Genomic DNA, 23,003 nt, shown 5'->3' with positions numbered 1-23,003 from the left:
AGAAGCCAGCAAGGAACAGAACGGTGCACAGACACCCAGGGGAAAGGGAATGGAGCCATACAAGTTCAGATACACACAGCAGCTACGCTCTTGTGCTGAGGGGAGTTCATTCCTGAAGGACGAAAAATGGTGACAGGGTATATACCATGTCTGGAGGCAAAAGTATTTAAGTACAAGGTTAAGGGACTGAATAAACATGATCATTCTATAGACTTGTTTTCCATTAAACAGAAGTACTTGACATATACCTCTTCTTAAATAAACACAAACTCTTCCCTATTTTTGTCATAGAACACACCTTTTTCAAGCTTCTGAAACAAACCACTTGTTTTCAAAGGCTACCAGTCTTTTTTGAATGGTTGTTTTCCTCCAGATGACAACAGTTGTATGTTCCTGCACCTCTTACCTATGTTGTCAAACAACAAACAACGTTGTTAAACTTTGTTGATGTCCTTCCTAATCATGATTATATGTTGTGGCGGCTGACACAGGCAGGGCCTGGTGGAGCCTGGAATAGTTTATGCAGAAGATATAATTGGGAAAAGCCATGAGCTCGATGAACTATCCTACTCTGTGTCAGCATCAAGGCTGTTCCCATTTTTGTTCTAGAGTCAGTGTTTCAACAAACAAACAAATAAATACCTTCAAACCCAAAGTATTCCTTAAAGCAACTCCTTAGCATTTTCCCAAAATAAGACTTGGCAGTGTTAGAACTCTCCAAAAGCACTGGGCATAGTGACAAGAAGATTAAAGTGGCAAAATCAAGAAGACAGACAAGACTGGACAGACAAAGCAATGTGGAAGGGGCTGTGGAGAAGAACTTTGAAGCTGAGGGAAGAACATAGGAAAATTAGAGTTAATGAAAGAAAATAGGGAAAAGAGGAAAAGGAAACAGAGGAACATCTAGCAAAATGTTAGCTGGGAGGAGGCATGTGGAGGTGGTGGCAGAGAAAAGACAAGTAAAAGGTGAGCTATATTGAAGGACAACAAGCGACGCAATTTGGAAGAAGCGCAAATTCAGTGTTTGGCAAAAAGCAGATTAAAAAAAGTGACAGCACTTCAGTGATTCCAAAACTGTTGTTCAAATTAGGGGTTTTTTGTAAATAAGTGAAAGACACTTGGTGTAATCAGAATGGACATCATTCCAGGAATGGAATAAAAATAAAAAGAGTAAATAAAAAGGAAAAGAACAGCTGCAGGAAATGTTCTTTTAAAAATACAGATTACTGGAAATAGGAAGCTGGTGTTGACTGGGATTTATACAGGCTAGGGGACTGTTGTCACAGTACTTACAGTAAATGCAGTCCAACCAGAGTCAAGACAAAGACTAAAGTGTAAATAGGAAACACAGGTTCTATTCTATTCTATTCTATTCTATTCTATTCTATTCTCTATGAAGTGGGATTTTTAGTATTTGAGCTTGAATTTTGTTCAAAGGAGATGGTGTGGGAAAGCGAGATGAAGAGGTAAATTGTCGGACTTGGTTTAAGAAAACGTGGCAGAAAAAAGTGGACAGGAGAGAGCAAGCTGTAACAAGAACTTGTAAGAGTAAGGCTGGCAAGGGAAGAAATAGCACTGAGGAAACTTTCAAAACACTCTTAATGCACACCCAAGAGGTGAGTGCTCCATCCCTACGTGCAGAAGAGCAAACTTTCAGAGTGACATTTAACTGCCACAGTGAAAGCAAAGCACACAGTAATGAGGAGATGAAGGAATGTTGAAAGGTGCGTGGCTAGACTTTTCTCCCCAGAGAAAAGGCAGATCTGAGTCTCAATTCCCACAAAAATTCTGAGAGAAATTAACTTGGTTCAGAAAAACTCGGGAAAAAAAAACAAAACAGATGTTCAGATCAGACAGAAATTTTAATGGTTGTTAGCACAAGGTCAGTTACTCCAGCAAATGCTGTAGTGAAGAATATCCTTATACAATTTCTGCTTTGAAATTTGTTTTATTTGCATTTCTTCTCCATGGCTATTTCATTAACAACTTTCAATATTTTTAGAAATCAAAATATATTGCAAATTGCAATACACATCCAGAAATGAGACAGGTTGCATTTCAACCACTGAAATGATGAAAATTTCATCCAAAACAGAGCATTCTTTGGTTAAATAAGAACAGCAGTTCAAAACAGCTGTGCCTAAATCCTGCACATGCGTTACTTTTGCACAAATTAGCAAAATGTGAGAACCCAACTTTTCAACTTCATTTTTCTTTTTTCAGCAAGTATACAGAAATTACTAAATGCATCTTTTAAATATTGCAAAACCAGAGTTAAAATTTTAAACATGTTGCACAACAGACTTTTTTGGGGAAGCTACAGAAACAACTAAAATACAGAACACGTGGGAATTACACATCAACTAGTTGAAATGCTTAATAAATATGTAAGAGGTTATCAAGACCTTTTATGAAAACGCTTGTTTGGTCTAATAATTAAAGCTCAACAAATAAATGAGATTTTTACTATTGACTTGAATTGAAGCAAGATAAGACTCTACAGTCTTAAGGAACTATGGTTTTGTCATGGCATTTCAGATAAAACTCTTTGGGTTAAAAGCTTTAACAAACATCACTTACCATGTGATGACCAATATTACTTGAGACATTTGTCTGTTTAAAGAAAAATTGGGACTAGCGTATAAATAATAATATGAAGCCCAAATAAGCAAACTACTATCACCTCCCTTTTTGTTTTGGTCTGGAAAATTCCATTCAAAATCTGCAGGTCATATTTTTGATGAATTTCTACAGACTTTCAAGGACTTTCACGGTAGCTATTCCTTGGGAGAAAGAATGAGAACAGGTGATTTAAGACAGCATTTCTTCATGAGGCCCCTTTTGTCACCTTACATGTCATCACCGTTTCATGTTTTGAGGTTCTGTCAAGAGCCTCACAGCAGGTCCGTATAGAAAAGCTTCTTGATGAATGTGTCACTTTACAATACAGAAGCTACTTCAATTAATCTCTGTGTGCTGGGAGACAGCCTCTAACAGGTAGGGTGTTGTAAATTCAAGGCCTTTCTTAGTACACACTAACTTCTTAAACCATTGAAGCTCATCTGAACCTCACTGACACAATCCCTTACTACTTCAAGGCTAGTTAATAAGTTAATGGATAGGACATAGGACCGTGTCACTGTTTCCAGGGGATGTGAATAAAATTGAGAGTACAGTAACAGCAGCACTTCTAAAATTCTTCCTCTCCAGCTTGTTTAAACATTAAGACTGTGCTCTGGATTTGCTTAATCTGTGTGTATTTAGGAGTGGATAGGTGCTTCAGGTTTCCCTGGGAATAGTAGTGAACTGGGATAATGAAATATGTAATTATAGTTTCACACAAATGTTACACCTATGAAATTCCCTTACAAGGTCTAGTATTCTTCCTGTTGAACTCAGATTTAAAAGTCCCATTAATCCTAATGGACAAAGTCCTTAAATCCATAGTGGACAAAAATCCCCATGGAAAAATTCTATGAATCAAGAAGGATTTCACTTGATGGTATTCTATAAATCTGTATAGGATGGGCCATCTTGCTTCAGTATTACACAATGCAAGATTCAGGGGCAAACTCAAATGTGAAAATGTAGCTCATCTGCCAAGAAAAAAAAAAAGAAGGAAATAGATTCAGGCAGGACACTTCCTCCTTTTGTGTAATAAACTCTGAAAAAGATCTTCACTGCTAACAGTCTCTGTTAGCAATGACACAAGAATAAAAAAAAGCTTAGCAAGTGTCTACACAAAGATTCCCACCCCCCTCATTTGCCTTTGCTTCTTAAAAAATATCAGGAATGGTAGTGATGCCTGGAGCCTGGGACTCACCCTGGGACTAAGTGGCTCCTTGTAGTTAAACCAGCATGGTGCCCAACTGTTCTGGGAATGGCTCCCTCTCTCCACGCCTGAGCCAAAATAAACTCAGCTACACTTAATTGGCTTCCAGCTGATCTTAGCTCTCGCAGCTGCTTCTGAGCTTTGCCCAGGGATTAACCTGTACAATCTCAGGGCACTTGCCCAGGCACCCAGGCTCCTCCCCAGCGCAGACGTGGTGCAGGCGGGTGTCCAGAGCTCAGGTGCACTCCCAGGGATGCTGGAAGAACTTCCCCACAGGCACAGAAACCCCATCTCAATGTGTCTCTTTCTTAATGTAACAGGGAGAGCAGCCATGTAATTTTCAAACTGTGTGGTGACTTGGCTGGTTAGCCATGGGAAGTTTCTTTCTGTGATACCCTTTAGAAATGCAGAATAAGGTTACCAGGAGGACATCTGGAGAAAGGGCTGATGGAGATTAAAATACCTTTGCACTCTTTCAGTATTAGCCCACGAGAAGCCTATATGTAATGTGTTTGCAACAAAGTTTGCACTGTCCACACTGGGAAAAGTAGTTTTTCATGGCCTGACATACCTACCCATTTCTAGGCTTCTCAAAAAAAAAAAAAAAAGCATGAACAAGCCCTTTAAATCTTGGTGAGGCAACAGAGTTAAGGGACAGACTCCACCCCTCAGTGAGTTAGTGAGGGCTTACAAAAAATCAGTTGCACAAGCCAGTTAAAAATAAAGCAGTGGCATGAGCAGGGAGGCAAAAAAAAAAGGGACTATAGGCTATTAAAAATACTTTTCCTGTCTCAACAGGAACAGGCTAGCTGAGAACATTTACTTAAATTCTTCTTATGAGAATGTTTATACTTGTATTGAGATAATCCTTGTGGGGCTGATTTGATTTTGGCCCTTAATGTGTTTAACCAGCTTTGTGTCAGAGACAAGTTATATTGGAGCTGTGTTGTTTGAACTGATTACATTTTTTCTACTAAAGAGTGAAGTTCTACTCAATTTCCAAGTGAAATATCAAATTATCTAATGAGGGAAAAGCACAAATAGAAAATAAAAGTTAGCAAATGATGACAGCTTTAGCAAATTATTTGTTTTTAAACTTAAATACCTAAATTTGCTGCTATTAAGTTCTTTTAGAGTACTTACAAATCAAGGGCGACCAAGCAGTAATACCTCCACAATGCATAGAAGGTTCTGAGTAGGCAATTTAGATTTTCTGCAAATCAGAACATTATATTTAGCACGTAGTGTAGTTTCCCTGTGGGTGCACAGCAATAGAAGTCAAAACAAACAGATACAAAGCATTTTTAAAACAGCATTTTAGATGACGTGTTGCCTGCTTGAAATGACAAGTCTGTACATTGCAGGGTAGGGCTAGTATCCACCTCTCCTTTATAATTTGAAAGTCTGTGTTGATTTATTTTCATTCCGCTCCATATGAGAAAGGGCTATTTTGAAGCCTTTTGAGAGAAGAAAAAAAAATCACTGTAGAGAAACCATCTACCATGAAATTTAAAATTGTTTGGAAAGGAAACTCAGGAGATTTCTATCTCAAGCCCATTCAATCATCCTTTGCTTGGAGCTGCTTTCAAATACTCTTCAACTGCAATGGGAGAAACTTCTCCATACCAATTTTGAAGCCAGATGTGTTCAATGTTCATTTTCATGAAGAACCACTCATAGCTACGAGGCCACTTTCTTACCACTGGGTGCCTGGAACAACAAAGGAAAGAAAAAAATATTAAAAGATGTGCCAAAGCATATGCATACTCTGCTTTTTTCTTCAGCCTATTGTGCTCAACCAGAGTGAAACCTGAGATATGAGAATACCACCATTCATCTTTTTGGCTCTCTCTTGCTGTAAGGTTTACGATCTTCCACACCCCAGTCTGGGGAGAGCTGCAACACAGGCAGCCAGCAATCACCACCTTCCCCCACTGCAGAACCCTGTCTCTGAAGGCAGATGTTGTTTGTTCTCTAAGTGAAAAATAGTCAGAGGAGACTCTTTGAATGTGTGTGAGGGTTGTGCTTGTACCTGTTTGAAGGAAACAGTGTTCTGAAAATATTGCATCTTTGGTAGCAATTGTGGTATGGAGGGAGAGCTGATAAAACTGGGTAGCAAGCTGACCTCTGCAAGCTGTCACCTCCTACAGCCTTCTCTGTGAAATTTATGTCCCATTTCTTTGGCCTCCCTTATAGCTAGGTCAAACAGATTCTCCCTGACTGGGTGCAGACATCTGGTCCCCAAGCCCCAGCAAGCGTATCTGTGGGAAGCTCAGCAACAATGCACAGAGTGGATACAGCAGCTCAAGTCACAGTGTTCACAGGAACATGGGCGGGAAGTGCTGCAAGTCTGGGCAGGGTTGGCTCAATGCCCCTCTGCTCCTGCAGAGGACCATGCAGCAGAGATGCTTGGTGTGGCAACTTCTTGGTTTCCCTCTCACTGGGAAAATGGGGTTTCCCACCATTTTCTGAGCTGTCCCTTTGAGCACCGACGACTCTGGCATTGGGAAATGTCTTCAGATGCTGCTGGCATTGGATGTGCCTCAGCAGCCCTCAGTTTATCATTCTGGCTCTTGCACCCTGACAGCAGAGCATCCTCTGCTGAGGTGCTGGTGGACTCTGGATCACATGGAAATGTAATTTCTGTGAAGTTTGTAAAAAAGGCTTGTGTGGCAATATGACCCCATCTGTTCATGGTCTCATTTTGCCATTGATGGCACACACTGACTAAGTCCCAACCTGACCCCTTCCTGTAGGTCAGAAAGAATTATCACCTCTGGGTTGTTTTGGATCCAAACTCATTCCAGTTTCCCAGCAGTATTTGACTGACCAGGCAAGCTGCATCTGGAGGACAATCCCTGGCAGTCTGTGTGGGAGGTGTGTGCCCCAGCTAAGGTTCAGGTTTTTCACACCTGTAATTCTGGAGACCCACTGGAGGGCATGGAGGCACACTGTGTGTGTGCTACACATTTGAGTTGTGCTTGCATCTGTTCAAATGAGACTGTTCAGTAAGTAGTAGGGCTTTGAAGCAGCTGGGACGTCAGGAGAGGTGATTAAATATGTAATCTCCACCCTGAAAATGTTTGTAAGCCTAAAGGCAGCAGACCTCTGCTCTGTCTCTGAGTAGGAGGCTGTAGCTGAAGAGCATTACCTGTAGTAATGTGGGGTAGGATCATTAGAGATAACAAATACACCATGGAATTAGGGAATCTCTCCTTGGAACCAGGTGACATATCTTCATAATCCCCAGATTATAAACCACGTGCCTTACCAGAGTCCAACACTAACTAATTGCATTTCCATGTTTCATTTCCTCAAGAGTTAAAAGGTCTGTCAACCCAAACCACACAGAAGCCAACATGCTTCATGGCCCCAGCGTAAAGGTCAATCTTGTTATTTCTCAGCTTTTCTGTACCAAATGGCCACTTTTGTGCATTTGTCTCAAACCCATGGGTTGCACTCCACTACATGCCTGTTAGATACAGACCTGGAAAACATTGCTTGCTTGGCAAAATCTACTTCCTCCAGAGGCACCGTGACCATCTGTCCCATGAGAGTCAGCCTGGCGCACCTTGAATCCTCTGGATCAATTACATTTTTTCTGTGCACAGAGAAAAATGTTCATGAGTAATGGCTTTCTTTCTTTCCTAACGGTTTTTGGAGAAGTGTGAACTGTTCACATTTAAAAAGCTTTGTCAAGCCTTGTGGGTCTTCTCTACTCCCAGCTGTACTGTTTGGTGGATGGGGGAGGTCTGGAAAGTACTCAACCAACATATAGCTCTGCTGTAGATATTTGCTTGCTCTTAATTTATGCTCACAAAAATTGGTTTAGTATATGTTGGGTTGTAAAAAATGTGAAAATGGCAGTATTCCCACACAGATGTACAGACCTGTATTCAGGATTCTGAGAAGAACTAGTGAACTAGTGCGATGGTTAGTCTGTGCCTAATGCCTACAGAAAAAAGTATGAAGGTGTGTATCTGTATGTAAAACATAAGGTCTTTTCATTGTGCTTATCCTAGAAAATCAATCCTTGTTCATTTTTTACCCATTTTTCAACTGCTTTACACGAAATAGAAAAAGTCTCCAATTACCTTCAGACCAAGATAAGGAAGGTACTTGTTAATTTTTGGCTCTTTTTATATAGTAATAATAAATAACTCCCATTAGTAATTGCAGGACAATTGCTGACTCTGACACATACAATACAAGGATATAAATCATAAGTAAATCGACCAATTGCAAAAAAATAGTGTATTAAATGACTGCAAAGGCTTGATCCTGGCAAATGCTGAGCAGCCCCAAGTCCCCTTGCCAGCAGTTTGAGACTGCTCAGCATCTCAGGGAACTGCCTTCCCATGTCAGCCCAAAAATCTACATTAGGAAATGAAAGCTGCATTTCTTCTTCACTGTGTTTTAATCACAGTAAATTACATCTCATCTGTGTACAATTTTACTTAAAGATCTTGGCTTGAGCCCTTTAGCCTTAACTGCATGCAATCTGCAATGGCTTCATTTTTGGTTATATTTCTCAATGTGTGTCTAGTGTATGCAAGAAACATATGGGCATCCTCCTACAGCTAATTTAACACCTGCAGATTTTCCGCAGATGGTTATGAGAGACTCTGTAGCTCACTAGATAAAGTATCTGCTTTTCTAGAGAAAGTCATGACCAGAGATAAAGGAAGTAAAGGAGCTGATTCATACTTGACTATGTCCAGTGAGCACTTGCCACTGTCTGCAGCCTGACCTCCAAAGTGCCATTCACATAATCTCAGGGACATTTTTTCAGCATCCTGTTCAGTCTGGAGCAGCAGTTGTCAGAAGGGGATGTTCAGTTTAATGACCTCTGGACAAATTCCACTTGTACTCTTTTTCCCCTCCCATGCTTATTGATGGGAGAAAGGGCAGAGGCCACAGATCAGGCTCAAACTTTCTGTTCACTTCAATGTATAATGGTCTAATTTCCTCTAGTACAATTTTTCTAAGTTATGAAATAATGCATGAATGGTGTTCTGAGTACCCAAAAATCTGCATTTCCTGCCCAAGCACTGGGTTTATTTCTATCACTGTGTATGAAGAGTACAAATTTATCTGCATGATCACCTCGGTACACCACAGATCCTCAGCATTAACTCCTGCTGCCTGCTGAAGATGTCATTTCAAGTCTGGGTTACAGTGGCCTGAAAGCTCTCTGTCCCTAAGGAGGGCAGCTCCATGCCCCAGAGACACCTATAGCTCCTGGCATTTCTTCTGCATATGCTTTGGGTGTTGTGTGGCCACCCAGCATCCATGGCCCAGTGGGATGCTCACCCACCAAAACACAAATAAATACAGGCAAGTACAGTGAATACAGCTGAAGAGAAAGGAGCCAAATCCCACATTGCAAAGGATGTCAGTTGAGGGTCTGCATGTCCAGAAGCCAGGGCAGTGCAGATTCACACTCTTGCAACTGTTGGCCCTGGGTGATGAAGTGTTAAAGTCCATTTGAAGCAATCTCCTGATCTCTATCTACTGTTATCTTTTATGCTTAATCTTAATACTGTACCAAAGCCCTCGGCACATGTTTATATATTCAACATACATTTAACAAATATATTTATGAAGGAAAGGGACTTCTTGAGAGCAGAAATTCAGCTCAGAAAATTGCTTTAAAACAGCTGTGTGTCTGAATATATGCTACTATTTCCTCCACAGCCTAATAGTATCATAAAACAACTGAAGAGCCAGGAAAAGCAGGAATATTTGCAAGTGTCTTTCTTGCACATAGCTCCTAGGTAATATGTGGTTAATTACTTTCAGAGAAGAATTTGAAAGAGGTTATTAAAAGATGTCCATTTTTCACAGAGCAGATCAACATAATAGAGTTTGGATGTGATCAGAAGCAGTGAGAAGTTTTAGTCTGACCTTCTCGTTTGGATGTGATCAGGAACAGTGAGAAGTTTTAGTCTGACCTTCTCATATTACAATTATTTGTTGTTTTTCTGCAAGTACATGTTTATTCTGAAAGCATACTATTTGATTTTCAGGAAGCAATACAGCTGATGTAGCTGTGGTTAAGCAGTGAACCCTGCCTGCCTTTGCTGAGAAAGTATTGCCTAATAGGACTAGTGTCTGATGTGACTCCCCCAGTTGACATGAAAAGCTGCTCTCCACATACCAGGCTGACAACAAAGCCCACATACTGTGCATCCATAGCTTGAATAGTTTTATTTATGGGTTTGTTTTTCCCTGGCTTCTTCTGTTTACTGTTTTCTGTACATTCTCACAAGCCAGGGTACTATATTGATTGACACGCACAATACTATCTTCCCAGTAAAAATTATTCAAACTGAATTTTGCACATTGGCATAATATTCTGGGGGGGCAGTTTGTTTTTCTGGGAAATGACTCAAACAAATTACTTGTTGAGATTATGTTAGGTGAAGTTTTGGAAGAGCTGAACAGGACAACGATACATTTGAGTTCAGCACACTTATTACTTTGTTGGTTTTGCTTTCAGGACTGCCTCTTATCATAGATTTTCTGTTTCAGAATAGGAACCTTGTATTCTAATCTGACATTAGCATTAGTATTTTCTTTTTCAAAGGAGCCCTTCATATTCTGAAGTAAATCTGTTTCTGCATCTTTTTTTTTTTTTTTTTGGCATAGTATTTCCCTAATGATGTTTGATTACTTTTATACCTCTAAAACCATCAAAAACCACTAAACTCACAGCTACCATTTCTAAATTTTGTGAACAGGTCTTGATTTTTCAGTGTTGTTGCCAATGCAACTAATGCAAATGCAGGATTTGCTTCCGAGGAGTAAAGTGATATAAAGGGATTTATGTCATATTTTTACTAAAGATAATAAAGGGATATCAGGGATTAATAGATATGGTTACTAAAACATTCCTTGCTTGCATCTGTAGAGGCCTAGTCATGCATTCACTAGACAATTCTTGCCTCTGTATAAATACATATTCAGCTCTCAGTCCCCCAGTGCCTTTTATCTTTGCTGGCACAAGAACAAGTAGATGCAGAGGAGTGGCTTTATGTAACATTTGTGCGCTGCTGACTGGGTGTGAAGGGGAGGCAGAGTCAGGGGTAGAGTGACACTGTTGCTCTGTGAGGAAACCTAAGGTGGTTTCTCAGGTGGTTTGTCTTTACCAGAATCAAGTCCTCTGTCTCCATGGAGAGGACTTCATGAATGCTATAGTAAAATATGAACTGAGAGAAAGAGAAAGCAGTGAAAGAAGACCAAGCAATAGGGAACATATTTTTTTCATGCTTATTTAAAATACATGCACTTTGTTGCAGCAAATTAGGAGAGCCAGATTACAACCGAAGAAGACTCATTTTATTCATTTTATAAGAAGACAGTGCATTAAGAGAGATCATCTTAATTATTCATCTGATCTGTGCAGAGAGAAGAATTGATTGCTCTTGTTCCTCTGCTTACAGTGAGTAAAATAGGTATGCAGAGTTTGACCCAGTCCAGGCAGTTTGCTTCCAAGTGTGTGAGATGACAACATGAGTTGCATTCACTTACAAAGGTGCCAGCTTTACTGAGCTTAAGGAGAGGCCTGCATCCAAGTGAAAAATATTTCCCAACAGAGATACAATGCTGCAAAGCACACTGCTAATGAACATGTCCCACTTATTTTACTACGTAACACTTCCGCAATTTCTGGGTCATGGTTCAAGAGTGGTTCAGAGTAAAGAGTGCCACCTACTCATTAAGTTGTTTACTACACTAGCCATCTCTGGAGTTTAATTAGAAGATTCTAATACAGCAACTATCCAAGCCCAGGTGTGATCAACACATACTGCAGGCTGCTGTGGTTGTATTGGCACATGAGATGATGTTGGGGCTTGGTTAGGATTCCCTTTCACAGTTGAGATCTCTGCTTTGACTGACGATGCTCAGCCTCCTGACCAAAAGTATCCCTGAGTATTATCTTCATTCCTAGCCTCTGAAATCCATAAGTGAGGTGACACTGATCTGCCACAGGTCAACAGTAAAAGCAATTAAGAGTTTGGAAGGCACCTGGGAAGGAAAGCCAGGTGCTCTCAAGAAGGAACTGGTAGGAGAAAAGAAGGAGAGTTCAGCACTGTTCCAGGGTTTGGGAGTGGAAGCAGGGGTCCATGCAGAGGAATCCCTCTCATTTTCTTCTTCTTCAGCCTCCTTTTCCCACAGAGGAGGTGACATGCTTCTCTTCCACCCTGCTGAGGAAACCAGACCTTCCATCCTATCTGACAGAATATCCTTCCTATCTCCCCGAACACATTTCTCACTGCCCTGTGAGAATGCACTGCTCTTATTCCTCTACTTCTTCAGAGTGGAAGAGAAAAGAAGTTGGGAAGTCTTTCTCTTATTACAGAAAAGGAGAGACAGAAAGCCAAGAAGAAAGCATCAGAGAACAGTTGTCCTACTTTTTTTTCCTACTTTAAAGCACACAGATTATGTGTGGCATAAGGGCAATGACTGCCTCCACACATTCTAGCCGCTCCTATAATGGTAGCAGTGGTGAAAACCCATGTAATTAGGAGGTGGGGACTGGCTGCTGACACAGCTCATCCCTGTCGCCTCCCATAGATGCAAGGTAGGTGACTCTGTCACACCCTGCACAGGGCCCCTCTTCACATAGCCCTAAACTGAGCACAAGGTGAAAAGACCGGGTTATTTTCTAGTATATAAAATGCATCATAAGATTTTTGTCCCCTAAATCTTCAGAAAGGAAGGGAGGGAACACTCTGTCCTTAAAGAATTACTGTAAAGTGCATATAATTTCAATTCATAAATGTGATTAATTTTGAAAAGTAAGTTATTCTCTTCATTCATTTCATTTGCTCACCACTAACTACCAGGGTCTCTGAAGCAGAAAGAATGTATTGGTGCTGCTAATCTGCATGGCATGAACGTCAAACAAAATCTCCACTGAAAGCAATTTCATAATCTGAAAAGCTGTTGCTGGCCTTCAACCGGATGTGGCTAGGCAGCTCTGCCCTGCTCTGATTTTGACAAGAATTTCTTTCTCAGCTGAGTTTGGGAGCCAGCAAAGATAGTTAGAGTATCTTTGCTTTTGGAACAGGTCTTCTGTTCTGAATCTGAAGTCAAGTTGGGGAGCTAAAGAGTATTGATGCAGTGCCTATTCTATGCATCTAAGTGAGCCTTCATAGTATGTGTTTTAATGTTTTCAATAATTTCACTCTTTCTAGAAGATAATCCTTCCTATAATGTTTTAATTACAATGTGTTACGTGAAGCCAGTCTGTTTGCCTGTCTCCATTGACAATAACAACACATTTCTTCAGCTGAACTCTGTGTCTCAGACAGGAAGCTTTTATATAGTTTAACCATACACAATTCATGGAGAAAAAAAAGAATCACAGCATCAACTATTTCTGTAAACAGAGTCAGAGAAACACATACTATTTCACTAGAAAGGGGTTTGAGGAAGTTGGTTATTTAAGAGTACAGGAAAAAATAGTAATTTAGAGCTGTATTGCGTGCATTGGGTCATGATGATAGTAGGTTTGATGTTTGACTTTCTAATTTGGTATCTTCATGATATTTTAAATACAGATTTTTCAGGAACAACTACTGACATAATTATTTGCATATGACTAAAAAGGGCCAATATAAACACCAGAACTAGAAATGTGTCTGTGCCACAGAATCAGGAGGTGGATCTCGAAAATTGATGGATGTCTGGAATTAAGCCTTTGTCTTTTGCATGCGTAATTTCTCTTTGTGTGAAGGTACAGTAACTAATTTCTTTGTTATATTAATCCAAGTATTAATAACAGTGACTCTACAAACCATGTGGTGGTTATATGTTGAGTGGCTATATGACATTTCAAAGGTTGTGCCTTCCACCCAAGGCAGGCTTGTCCCTCAAGATTGCCCAGGGAAGAAGTCGGATGTTTGTTCATGCTGCTGATCCCCCACACAGCATGGGCCCTAACCCACCAAATTCCTCTTCTTTCTCCATGGCTTGGTGGCTCAGCACATCCTGTGAATGTTTTCAGTGCAGAGTTTAGGAAACCTAAGGAACCAGCTTCTATCCGCTGAAGACATCTGATTGTGCCAATCTGCTACCTCAAGCAGCAGATGGTGGGTAAAATGGTTCTGATGGAGTCACCCCTGATAGAGATAAATCAGGAGGGGAATCTGAATTCATCCAACTCATTCACAGTATGCAGTGTGGATTTGAAACACCATCCTCCAAACTAATAGAGGAAAAAAAACAAAGGTGGACTGACCCCAAAGCTTGCTGCATTTCCCCTTGTATGAAAACCAGCTCATGGCAGCTGTGCAACCACTCTTTCTCTAAGAAAGCTGCATCTGAATGTGCTGAACCTGATGTCAAGGAGGTGACACACGTTTAAAATTAATTGCCTATTTTCCAGGCTGTAGCTGTAATGAGGCCAACTCAGGAACTTACTTGGAAAGAGGGATCCTCTGAGCAGCCTGTGTGTTGAGAAATGTGCTTAGAACAATAGCTGCTCTATTCTTTCATGTTGGGCTTAGTCCTGCTCTGAAAGCTGCAAGAATGGGACTCAATCTTTTCAGCTTGTCAGTGGCATAGACATACCAGCTTAGTCTATTTATAGTCCTGAGCCATTTAATTTTTCTTGCCTCTATTATCCATTTATCAGCTTTCAGATAGAACGCTGTGTAGTTGCTAACAAATGCTGTCTCTATCCCAGCCATCAGAGCCTTCTCAGAGAGGAGCAGCCTGTCTCCCTCTGGGAAATGGCACTCTCTAGGTCAGAGACGAGGAATCCAGACTGTAAATGCAATACTAAAATGCCTTGCAATTAGTGCCTAGCCAGATGTGTCGCAGCTCTCTTTCTTTCAATATTAAACATTATTTCTCTTATTAGTTTAGGGTTTTCAAATTTTCTCTCCAGCTGATTAAATATTGAGGCTGGAACACCATAAAGGCCAGTCTGTATTCCTCACATCCTTGAAAGGGAAAATATTTATTGTCAAGGTTTAGAACTTGAGTCTGTTCTGAAACAAAACAAATGAAATTTGCTACTAAATAAATTTAATATCAAATTGGTGTACACAAGTCACTTGAAACTCATTAACTACACGAAGACATTGAAATGTCAGCTATGTTTTCTTTCTAAAGGCCAGAGATTTCTTTTGCGTGCAATAGGTCAGAAGCATTTTTCAGGAGAGTGCCAAATACTCCCTGGAGCATTGACTACAGGCACTGATCAGCTTTCACATTTATTTTCATTCTTGCAACTCAGAGTAGGTTAATAATGGAATTCTAATAAAGTTCCACATGAAAACAAGCTACAAATGCATTGCTGGCATACAAGGACATGAACTTCCTCACGTCGAACATGATTCATTTAGCTATTTTGCATAATTATTTTGAAACCAAGACAGTTAATGATGCACTTGAAGAGAATGTCTGACAAGAATGACACTTTCCTTTGTGAATAAAACCTCACAGATACCATTTTAGTACTAGCAGGACCTGTGGTCTCACAGAGTGAAAGGTCTTGCCTCTCATATAGTGTAAAGAAGGCTTCTGGTCTACCAAACTTGAGCCACCACATAAAACTCTGCACTAAGGATGCTGGGTGCTGTTTGCATGGCACAGCCTGGCTCTCTCAGCAGGTTAAGTGCACTCTGAGCTGGGGACAGGCCACCCCAAGCACTGGCAGCAGGGCCCAGACACCTTTTGGTTTTCTTCAGTGTCATGCTGCCCGCAGAGGCTCTTTCTGTGGGGTAACAGTGTGCAAGACTGCCATTTTAGATGTTGCTGCTTTTAAATGTAAAAATCAGTCATGGATTGCTAGTTTAAAACATACATTAATTTCTGAGCCTGGTTATAGGGGAAGAGAAGAAAGTCCAAAAGTCCAGTGCCCATACACTTCCTTGCTGTGAGACAGCCTCAAAGCTTGCTCACATTTTCATATCATCAAAAACAGAAACTCCAGCTCAACTAAAGACCCAGCTTTTCATTGTCCATATTGCTTGTTCTTTGCACTAATACCAACCAACACCCGTTCCAAATGAGAACTTTAGAAATAATGAAAAACAAACTGAATGAAAAAACAAAATAAATAATGCAAGGAGCACTGATAAAACCCTGAATCTGTGTACTCAATTCAGTAGTAAACTCAGTATTTGGAGTATGGTTATATGCTAAAATCAGAATAGCCTATTTTCTTCCACCTTCTCTTTTCCTTTCACCTCTCCTTTGTTCTTCTCTGGCTCTTGAGGAGCTGATTCAAGTTACTAAGCTAATAGAAATCTCATCCAGGGAAAAAAAAAAAAAGGTTTCTGCTGGGTTACTGAGCTAAAATAGGCCCACCATATGGTCAGCTGGAGGGAGGGGGTGGGATTGCATGGCCAGGAGCAGTACCGGCCACACGATGGAGAGAAGGATCGTCAGAAAAACCTATTCTCTCTGCCAGGTTAACTTCCTTCGGGTTTATGTTTCAGCTCAGGCTGAGGCAAAGCCCAGAACTGATGGGGGGCAGGGTAGCACATGACTGGTGGTAGGGAGGGAGAGTAGGGATGTGGCAAAGAGTAATTAGTTTGGCCTAAGCTGTTTTGGAAATCCACATTTAGCTTCTTGGCAGTGTCCAGAGAGCTCTTCTCAGCAGAGAGCACAGTCTCAGGCTGCAGAGGGGACCAGAGCCAGGTGACAGAATCCAGGTTGCCCTGGCTGCAAAGCAAGCAGCAGCAAATATCTGTCATACTGATCAAAAGGGTAGTGGTTTGAAAATTAATAGTGACATAACAAAAAGACATAGAATAAATATCCTTAAAGGATTATGATGTATATGGATTTCATATTTCTATAAATCATGCAGCATTTCTCTTTTGTGGTGAATTGTCACTTCCCAAACAGGTAAATCAGGCAGTGACGATGCTAAGTCATAAAAGGCAAAGGCTTTCAAGAGTGGCTGTTTAAAGTTGGGGATCAAAGGCCACACTTAAGTGCCTAAGTGTGTGTGTAGTTTTCAGAAGTGCTCAATACTACCACTTATCATCAATGGAAGCTGCTCTGAGTCTTGGGACTCTGAAAATAGGGCATTGGGTAGTAGGACATAGGAGTTAAAAAACATTTTTAAGCACTTGGTCTAGATAGTAAGTTTACTTACTATCTAGTGAATGAAAAAGTGAGTGAATGAAAAAGCTTAGAAAGCAGGAATAAATGCCATTAAGTCTGTAATTAAAGAATAGATATATTTATTTTCTAAATTATTAATCCAAAATATTTAATGAAAATATTTAAGCAATAAGCAGAACCATTCCAGTGTTAACTTCACTGACCTTCTCAAGCATTCAAAACCAAATTACTTTAACAAATGTTGGTGATAGAAGTTTCCTATTAGGTGTTTGACATTGTAAGAGGAAGCCATGATTTCCATTCCTTGGGAATAGGATGTCAACCTGAAATTACTTGTACTGCTTAGGACTAAGAAATATTTCATTTTTCTACCATTTCAGAAAACAATATATTCTGAAGACAAATAGAGACAAGTGTAACAGTAATGTTTTATATTTGCCATTCCATGCTTTTCCCAGGGCTCTTCTCAGCTAGCAGGCTCGAGAGGTGGGATGGTACTCAAGGCAATCCTCAGCTGGGGAAATCTGCTCTTAAGATAAAACCTCTCCTTCCACAAAGAGTACCTTAAGTTGGAATAAAAACTGTTAATGCCATTTCTTTCTGAAGGAGTCTGTTCTTACCAGTTCTTTCTCTTTCTCTCCCCTTGGAACGTGAGCTAAGGCCTGCTTTGGTAACAGAGTCCTGTCTGACACAACTTCGGTGTCATGTACCTCATCATGTAAAGAGGCCTTTGTAAGTAACATTTCACACAAGGCTGACCCAGCCATGTTTGCCACATGTGGGACCATAAACAAACATATGGTAGAGATATGCCTTTTTCAAGGAGACAAGAATGGAGGGGAAAATTGAATAATCTATGAGTTTACATACATACATTTTACATGTGTAAAGCTTCAGTGATCTGAAGTTATTCATTATACACAAAGAATGACATGGACATGTTGAAGTGAGTCCAGAGGAGGCCATGAAGATGATCACAGGGATGAAGTACCTCTCCTACAAAGACAGGCTGAGCAGTTGGGGTTGTTCAGCCTTGAGATGAGAAGGCTGCAGGGAGACCTTATAAGCAGACTTCCAGTACCTAAAGGGAGCATGCAAGACAGCTGGGCAGGGAGTTTTCACAAGGGCATGTAGTGACAGAACAATGGGATAATGGATTTGAATTAAAAGAGAGTAGGTTTTGATTAAATGTTAGGAAGAAAGTCTTTGCTGTGAGGGTGATGAGACTCTGGAACAGCTTGTCCTGAGAAGCTGTGGATGCTCCAAGCCTGGAAGTGTTCAAGGCCAGGGCTTTGAGCAACCTAGTCTAGTGGAAGGTGTCCCTGTTCACAGCAGGAGGGTTGGACTTAGATGGCCCTGAAGGTTTGTACCAACAGACACCATTCTCTGATTCTAAGACTCCATTATATGATTAATAAGTCAACTCACTGCTGTCCTGTCTCTGGAGAGAAGAACCTGGGACTGGATGTAGATTGGTAAACCTCAGACCTGGCTTTCTTTATCTGGCAGATCATTTACCAACTGTTTGTGACATACAAGGTATAAAAAATTTGCAGAGATATCATATTCAATCACATTGTCAGAATTGGTGGAAATCAGACTGAGTATCACAGTCCTGAGCACATACCTTGTGAACTGAGAGCTTGAGAGCCCAGTGAGCCAGAGAGCAGAACCCAGAGTGCTGGAGCCCTGTCAAGGCATTCAGCAGGGCCTCCAGAGTTGTTCAGCAAAGTTGTCTGCTTTACTGTGAATTGGATAGCCTCTGAAACTCTATGGATTTAATTGACTAGATCACTATATAGACTATTATAGGATCTTGAACACCTAGATTTTATGTAGGCACCTCCAAGACGAGATTAAAATTTAGGTATGTTAAAGCTGAAAGACACTCCAGCTTTTGATGCTACAATATACTTCAGTAACACCTCTCCTTTTCTCTACTATGCTCTACCAGGGCAACTTACTGCAAAATAAACCTAGGGAGGAGCATGTAGCTGATCATGAGAGCCTAAAATAAATGCAGGACATTGAAGGTGGGAACCCAGCATTTTGTTCTGAGGTCTCTGTTCTCACTGAAGGTGGTAGGAGGCAGATAAAACTGTTACCTGCAGAAATTTCCATCTGCCTCTGGCAGGGTCACAGAAGCCATGGGATTCTTCAGAAGATCTGTCACAGTATTGTCCTTTGGTGTCACGTAAAAGAAAGGGATTCCAGTGCTGTTATTGATGGGACCATCACTGAGAAGTAAACAGTTCCCATAGGGCATACCTTGGATCTGCAAAATCCAAATAAGCAACTGGTCACATCTCTGCACACAGAGGGGATCTCTGCACACAGTGTGGGGGATTGCCTCAAGGGCTCTAGCAGAGAGGACAGCCAGCCCCAAAGCTCCCACTTTCTGTTGTCCTCACTGTCAGCATTTCTTCTAAATTAGATCTATATCTCCTCTAAACTAGATCTATTATGCTTCTATGAAAATAGATCTCTGCTCTATTTCTTCTCTCTAGTCCTGTCCATGACACTATAGAGAACATTTTCTCTTCCACTAAGCTTAAAGGAACTACCAAATTAAAAATATTTACGTGCATGAAAATCAATGTCAGGAAATTTTTACTCTAAATCAATGCTGATACTTTTCCTCAAACCCAAAAGAATATAGAACCTAATTTAGCCTTGATTCAGCCTGCTTTTTGCTCTAATATTGCCTCCTGTTTTGGTTTTGACTTGAAATGGGATTGCATTGGTTTGCCAAAACAAAAAAGAATGCATTTTAGCTAGAAGTCTAAAGTCAAACTGGACATCAGCTCAGCTTCATAGGCAGGAACATCAGATCAGGGCAGGGAGGGGAGGTGGGGAAAATCTCAACTAGCAAGCCAGCCAGAGTAAAACTTCCTCCCATGGCAGAGAAAGGACACTAAGCAGCCAAGATTTCAGAGGTATTCTCCCATACACTAATCTGTGTACACACAGTGGTTATAATGCATGCAAGAATGTCTTTGCCCTGTAGTGACACTCATTAATATACTTCGTAATAATGTATACTCCTATTATGCTTTCCACCCTGTTACAAATAGCATTGACAGATATTCAATTAACTACTCTTTTTCTCATATCTTCAGATATTTCTTTCCTCATGGTCTATTAGATGTTAGATAGTAAAATTATAAGTCAATACATTAAACCTTTTACAACAAAATGAAATTAAATATGAATAGCTAATAAGAAAACCCAGGATGATGTTATTGGGTTGCACGCTTTCTGATTTTTAATGTTTATATGCCTTTAAAATTTTAATGCTTATAGTGCTTGTAAATGAGCTTTGTTAACTTTCCTTAGAAGTAATGCTTTAATGATATTACATAACTTAGAAAATAAAAATACTTGTTTATTATTAAGAGTTACAATAAAAGAAAAAAAGCTCTCAGTAATATTATTGGACATGTTCCCATTGCTTAAAATGCTCATTCTGTCATGCAAGGTTAATGTTATTCCAGATTCTCAAAAATAATTGTGATCACAGGCAGCACAGTGTAGCATTCAAAGCAGCAAACACCACCTCCCGAATTTCAAATTTGATTATGAATCAGATTTTTCTGTATTACTTCTGTGTTCTGTCTGGAGGCAGATAACTGCAGACTATAGTATGGCTGTAATTCCACTGAGGGTTTCTGGTGAGAGCATAAACGAGAAGAGTTACAATCATATGATTTAACAGGATTTCCAAAAGCTGATGTAGAATTACAGGTCTCCTGTGTTTATGTACATATTTATTTAATGCTATCTTTTTTCAACCTGTTACTTTGTATTTCACAATAACATAAACTGCCACTCAGCCAAGCTTTCTGAAGGCTTACCTGCTTCTAAATATTTAATTTAAAATTGTAAGGTAATTAATCTGTGAATACTTTCAAGAGAAAAGTAGGAATGTATTTTCTTTTAAATTTATTTATCTTTTTTTTTTCTTTTATCTGAGCGGTACTGGATGCTGTGTCTCATCCCAACATATCACTTAAAAAAATAAATATTTTAAAGCTGGAAAAAATAATTACCCCAATTCTCTGGTGCAGCCCAGATATTTTTTTTTTAATGTTCCTGACAGAGAAATCGTCCTTTGGGCTGGACAGATTTTATGGTAGCCCATGAGGCTCTCCTCCTCCTCCTCCTCACCCTCCTGAAACAGCTCCTCTCCAAACCCTGCCATGCACCTCTGCTTTCTAGCCGAGAGGTTTTGTTTTCTTTTGGTGTCTGTCTGGTGCGATTATTAGCCTGCATCCTCCCTCACTGTGCTGCGAGCGCGCTTTCCCTGTTCCAGCGTTTCCTGTGCCGCTCGTCCCGCAGGTACCGCGTGGCGTGAGCACCGAGAGCACCGTGAGCACCGAGAGCACCGAGAGCACCGAGAGCACCGCCGGCTCCGTGGTCAGCGTACCTTTCCTCGGGCGGCCCGCGTGGCCACGAAGCCCCAGGCGCTGTGGCGGGCGATGAAGCGGGCGGTCCCGGCTCGGCCCGGCGCCCCGCCGCCCTCCCGCCGGTAGGAGAACATCCTGGAAGGGGCTGCCCCCTGCCCCGGCCGCCGCGCCGCCGGCCCGGAGCCCAGCGCCGCATCCTCCCGGTACGCCGAGGCCGGGTAGCTCTGCTTCCAGAGGCCGCCCGCCTCCTCCAGCAGCGCGGGCAGCGCCTCCTCGGTGGAGGAGCTGTGCAGCTCGTCCGCCGCCGCCCCCGCCTCGGGCAGCGGCCACGACACCGAGCTGACCACCACGTACCCCCCCGCGCCGCCGCACAGCAGCGCCGGCAGCATCCACCACGGCCACGGCCACGGCCGCCCCGCCGACATCTTCTGCGGCAGCGCCCGCCGCTCCCGCCGCGCCCTCCCGCGGCCGCCGCCCGCCCCGCGCCGCCCCGCGCCGCCCCTCTCCGCCGCACGGTGCCCGGCAGCCCCGGCTCGCCCGGCGGTCCCGTCACGCCCCGCTGTCCTTGCCCCCGGCCGGGGCCGTGCCGGAGCCTCCGCCCGCCCTTGCCGGGGCACCCACGGCACCGCATCCCGCAGCCGGGCGCGCAGCTCCGGGAGCTCCCGCGGTTCCCACGCGGAGTCACCCTGCCTTTACCTGTCGCTTGCGGGGACCTGGGAGGCTGCTGGAGCCCCTGGCTCACCTGCGCGGCCCCGCTGGTGTCTCGCGTTTTAAGTTCTCTACACGCACCACGAAACCAAGCGGATGGAGCTGTCCCCGCGCAGGCGGTGCGACCTCTCCGTTTATTAAAAAAGAGAGAATCCGCGAGGGAGAGTGTCCATGAGAACACTCCCGTGGCAGGGAAAGCTTCGTTCGGGCACTTGGAGTCAAGTCACAGCAAGACCCCCGGTCCGAAGTGGCAGCCAGCATTCGTTTGCTGCATGCAAGGATGCGTTTGGTATACAAATACACGGAGCTACTACTAACGTATTCCAGGTGAAGTTTGAATTAGGCAAAGATTTGCATGTATATATCAGTAGCCAAATTTAATAAAGGCATGTGTGTATCCAGTTCCTTTCTTGGCAGTAGACCCCTTCAATATAGCAGTGCAACGCTGTAATTCTTTAAAACATATGCTTGTAAACTTTCATTGCATTCATGCAAATTATTTAAAGAACACAGGTTCAATAAGAAACAGGGAGGAATGAATCTCACAGAAGCCCTTGCCCATCAGAAGGTTCTCAGGTACATCTAACAGATCTTATCTTTCCATAGCTGTGAAGAACAGATTCCAAGATTAGTCTACTGATACAACTTCTGCTTAATCGTGCCATGGGAACACATATACCTAATCTAGAATCTAAACCCTTGTAAATAAAAGTGGAATGGAGAACAGTGATTATTTTTAGCTTATATTTTTTCTTAGACTCCCTGTTCCTTTTTTTTTAATCTTCACTATAAAAACCTGAAGAATAGTGGAAATGGATATAATGGGCCTTAAGACCCAAATCAATTTTTCTGATTGTGAAGATACTTCCCAAAAGAATATAATTTTGGCACCAAACTCTTAATCTTACTGCAGAATTGAATACATTACTCCCTTTTCCGTTAGCACATGGTCCTGTCTACATCTG

At 41.7% G+C, this 23,003-nt stretch overlaps 1 protein-coding gene across 2 annotated transcripts; it reads right to left on the bottom strand.

Moving 5' to 3' along the window:
* Positions 1 to 1,843: 1,843 nt before the first annotated feature.
* CREG2 (cellular repressor of E1A stimulated genes 2) lies at positions 1,844 to 21,780 on the bottom strand. 2 transcript variants are annotated; one of them, XM_085054688.1, is made up of 5 exons: positions 21,351 to 21,780; positions 19,030 to 19,199; positions 7,320 to 7,433; positions 5,459 to 5,542; positions 1,844 to 5,289 (listed from the first exon to the last, which is right to left on the bottom strand). In XM_085054688.1, the coding sequence occupies exons 1-5, from the start codon at positions 21,753 to 21,755 to the stop codon at positions 5,253 to 5,255; spliced, it is 810 nt and encodes a 269-aa protein (XP_084910814.1). In that variant the 5' UTR covers positions 21,756 to 21,780; the 3' UTR covers positions 1,844 to 5,252. The 2 variants fall into 2 exon arrangements, with proteins under 2 accessions (XP_084910814.1, XP_084910805.1); XM_085054679.1 differs by having other exon boundaries at positions 1,844 to 5,542.
* Positions 21,781 to 23,003: the final 1,223 nt, after the last annotated feature.

The sequence above is a fragment of the Lichenostomus cassidix genome, chromosome 1 (assembly GCF_008360975.1).
Source record: "Lichenostomus cassidix isolate B80296 chromosome 1, HeHo_3.0, whole genome shotgun sequence".
Classification (NCBI taxonomy): domain Eukaryota; kingdom Metazoa; phylum Chordata; class Aves; order Passeriformes; family Meliphagidae; genus Lichenostomus; species Lichenostomus cassidix.
This window is presented reverse-complemented; position numbering and strand designations above follow the sequence as displayed.

What these genes read in the sequence shown, in the direction of transcription:
- CREG2 (XM_085054679.1), bottom strand. Translation starts at nt 21,755, where the DNA reads ATGTCGGCGGGGCGGCCGTGGCCGTGGCCGTGGTGGATGCTGCCGGCG. An exon ending in GCAGATGGAAATTTCTGCAG is followed by an intron (nt 7,434 to 19,029) that starts GTAACAGTTTTA and finishes CTCTGTGCACAG; the next exon opens with AAAAAATGTAATTGATCCAG. An exon ending in AAGCAAGCAATGTTTTCCAG is followed by an intron (nt 5,543 to 7,319) that starts GTCTGTATCTAA and finishes TTGTTGTTCCAG; the next exon opens with GCACCCAGTGGTAAGAAAGT.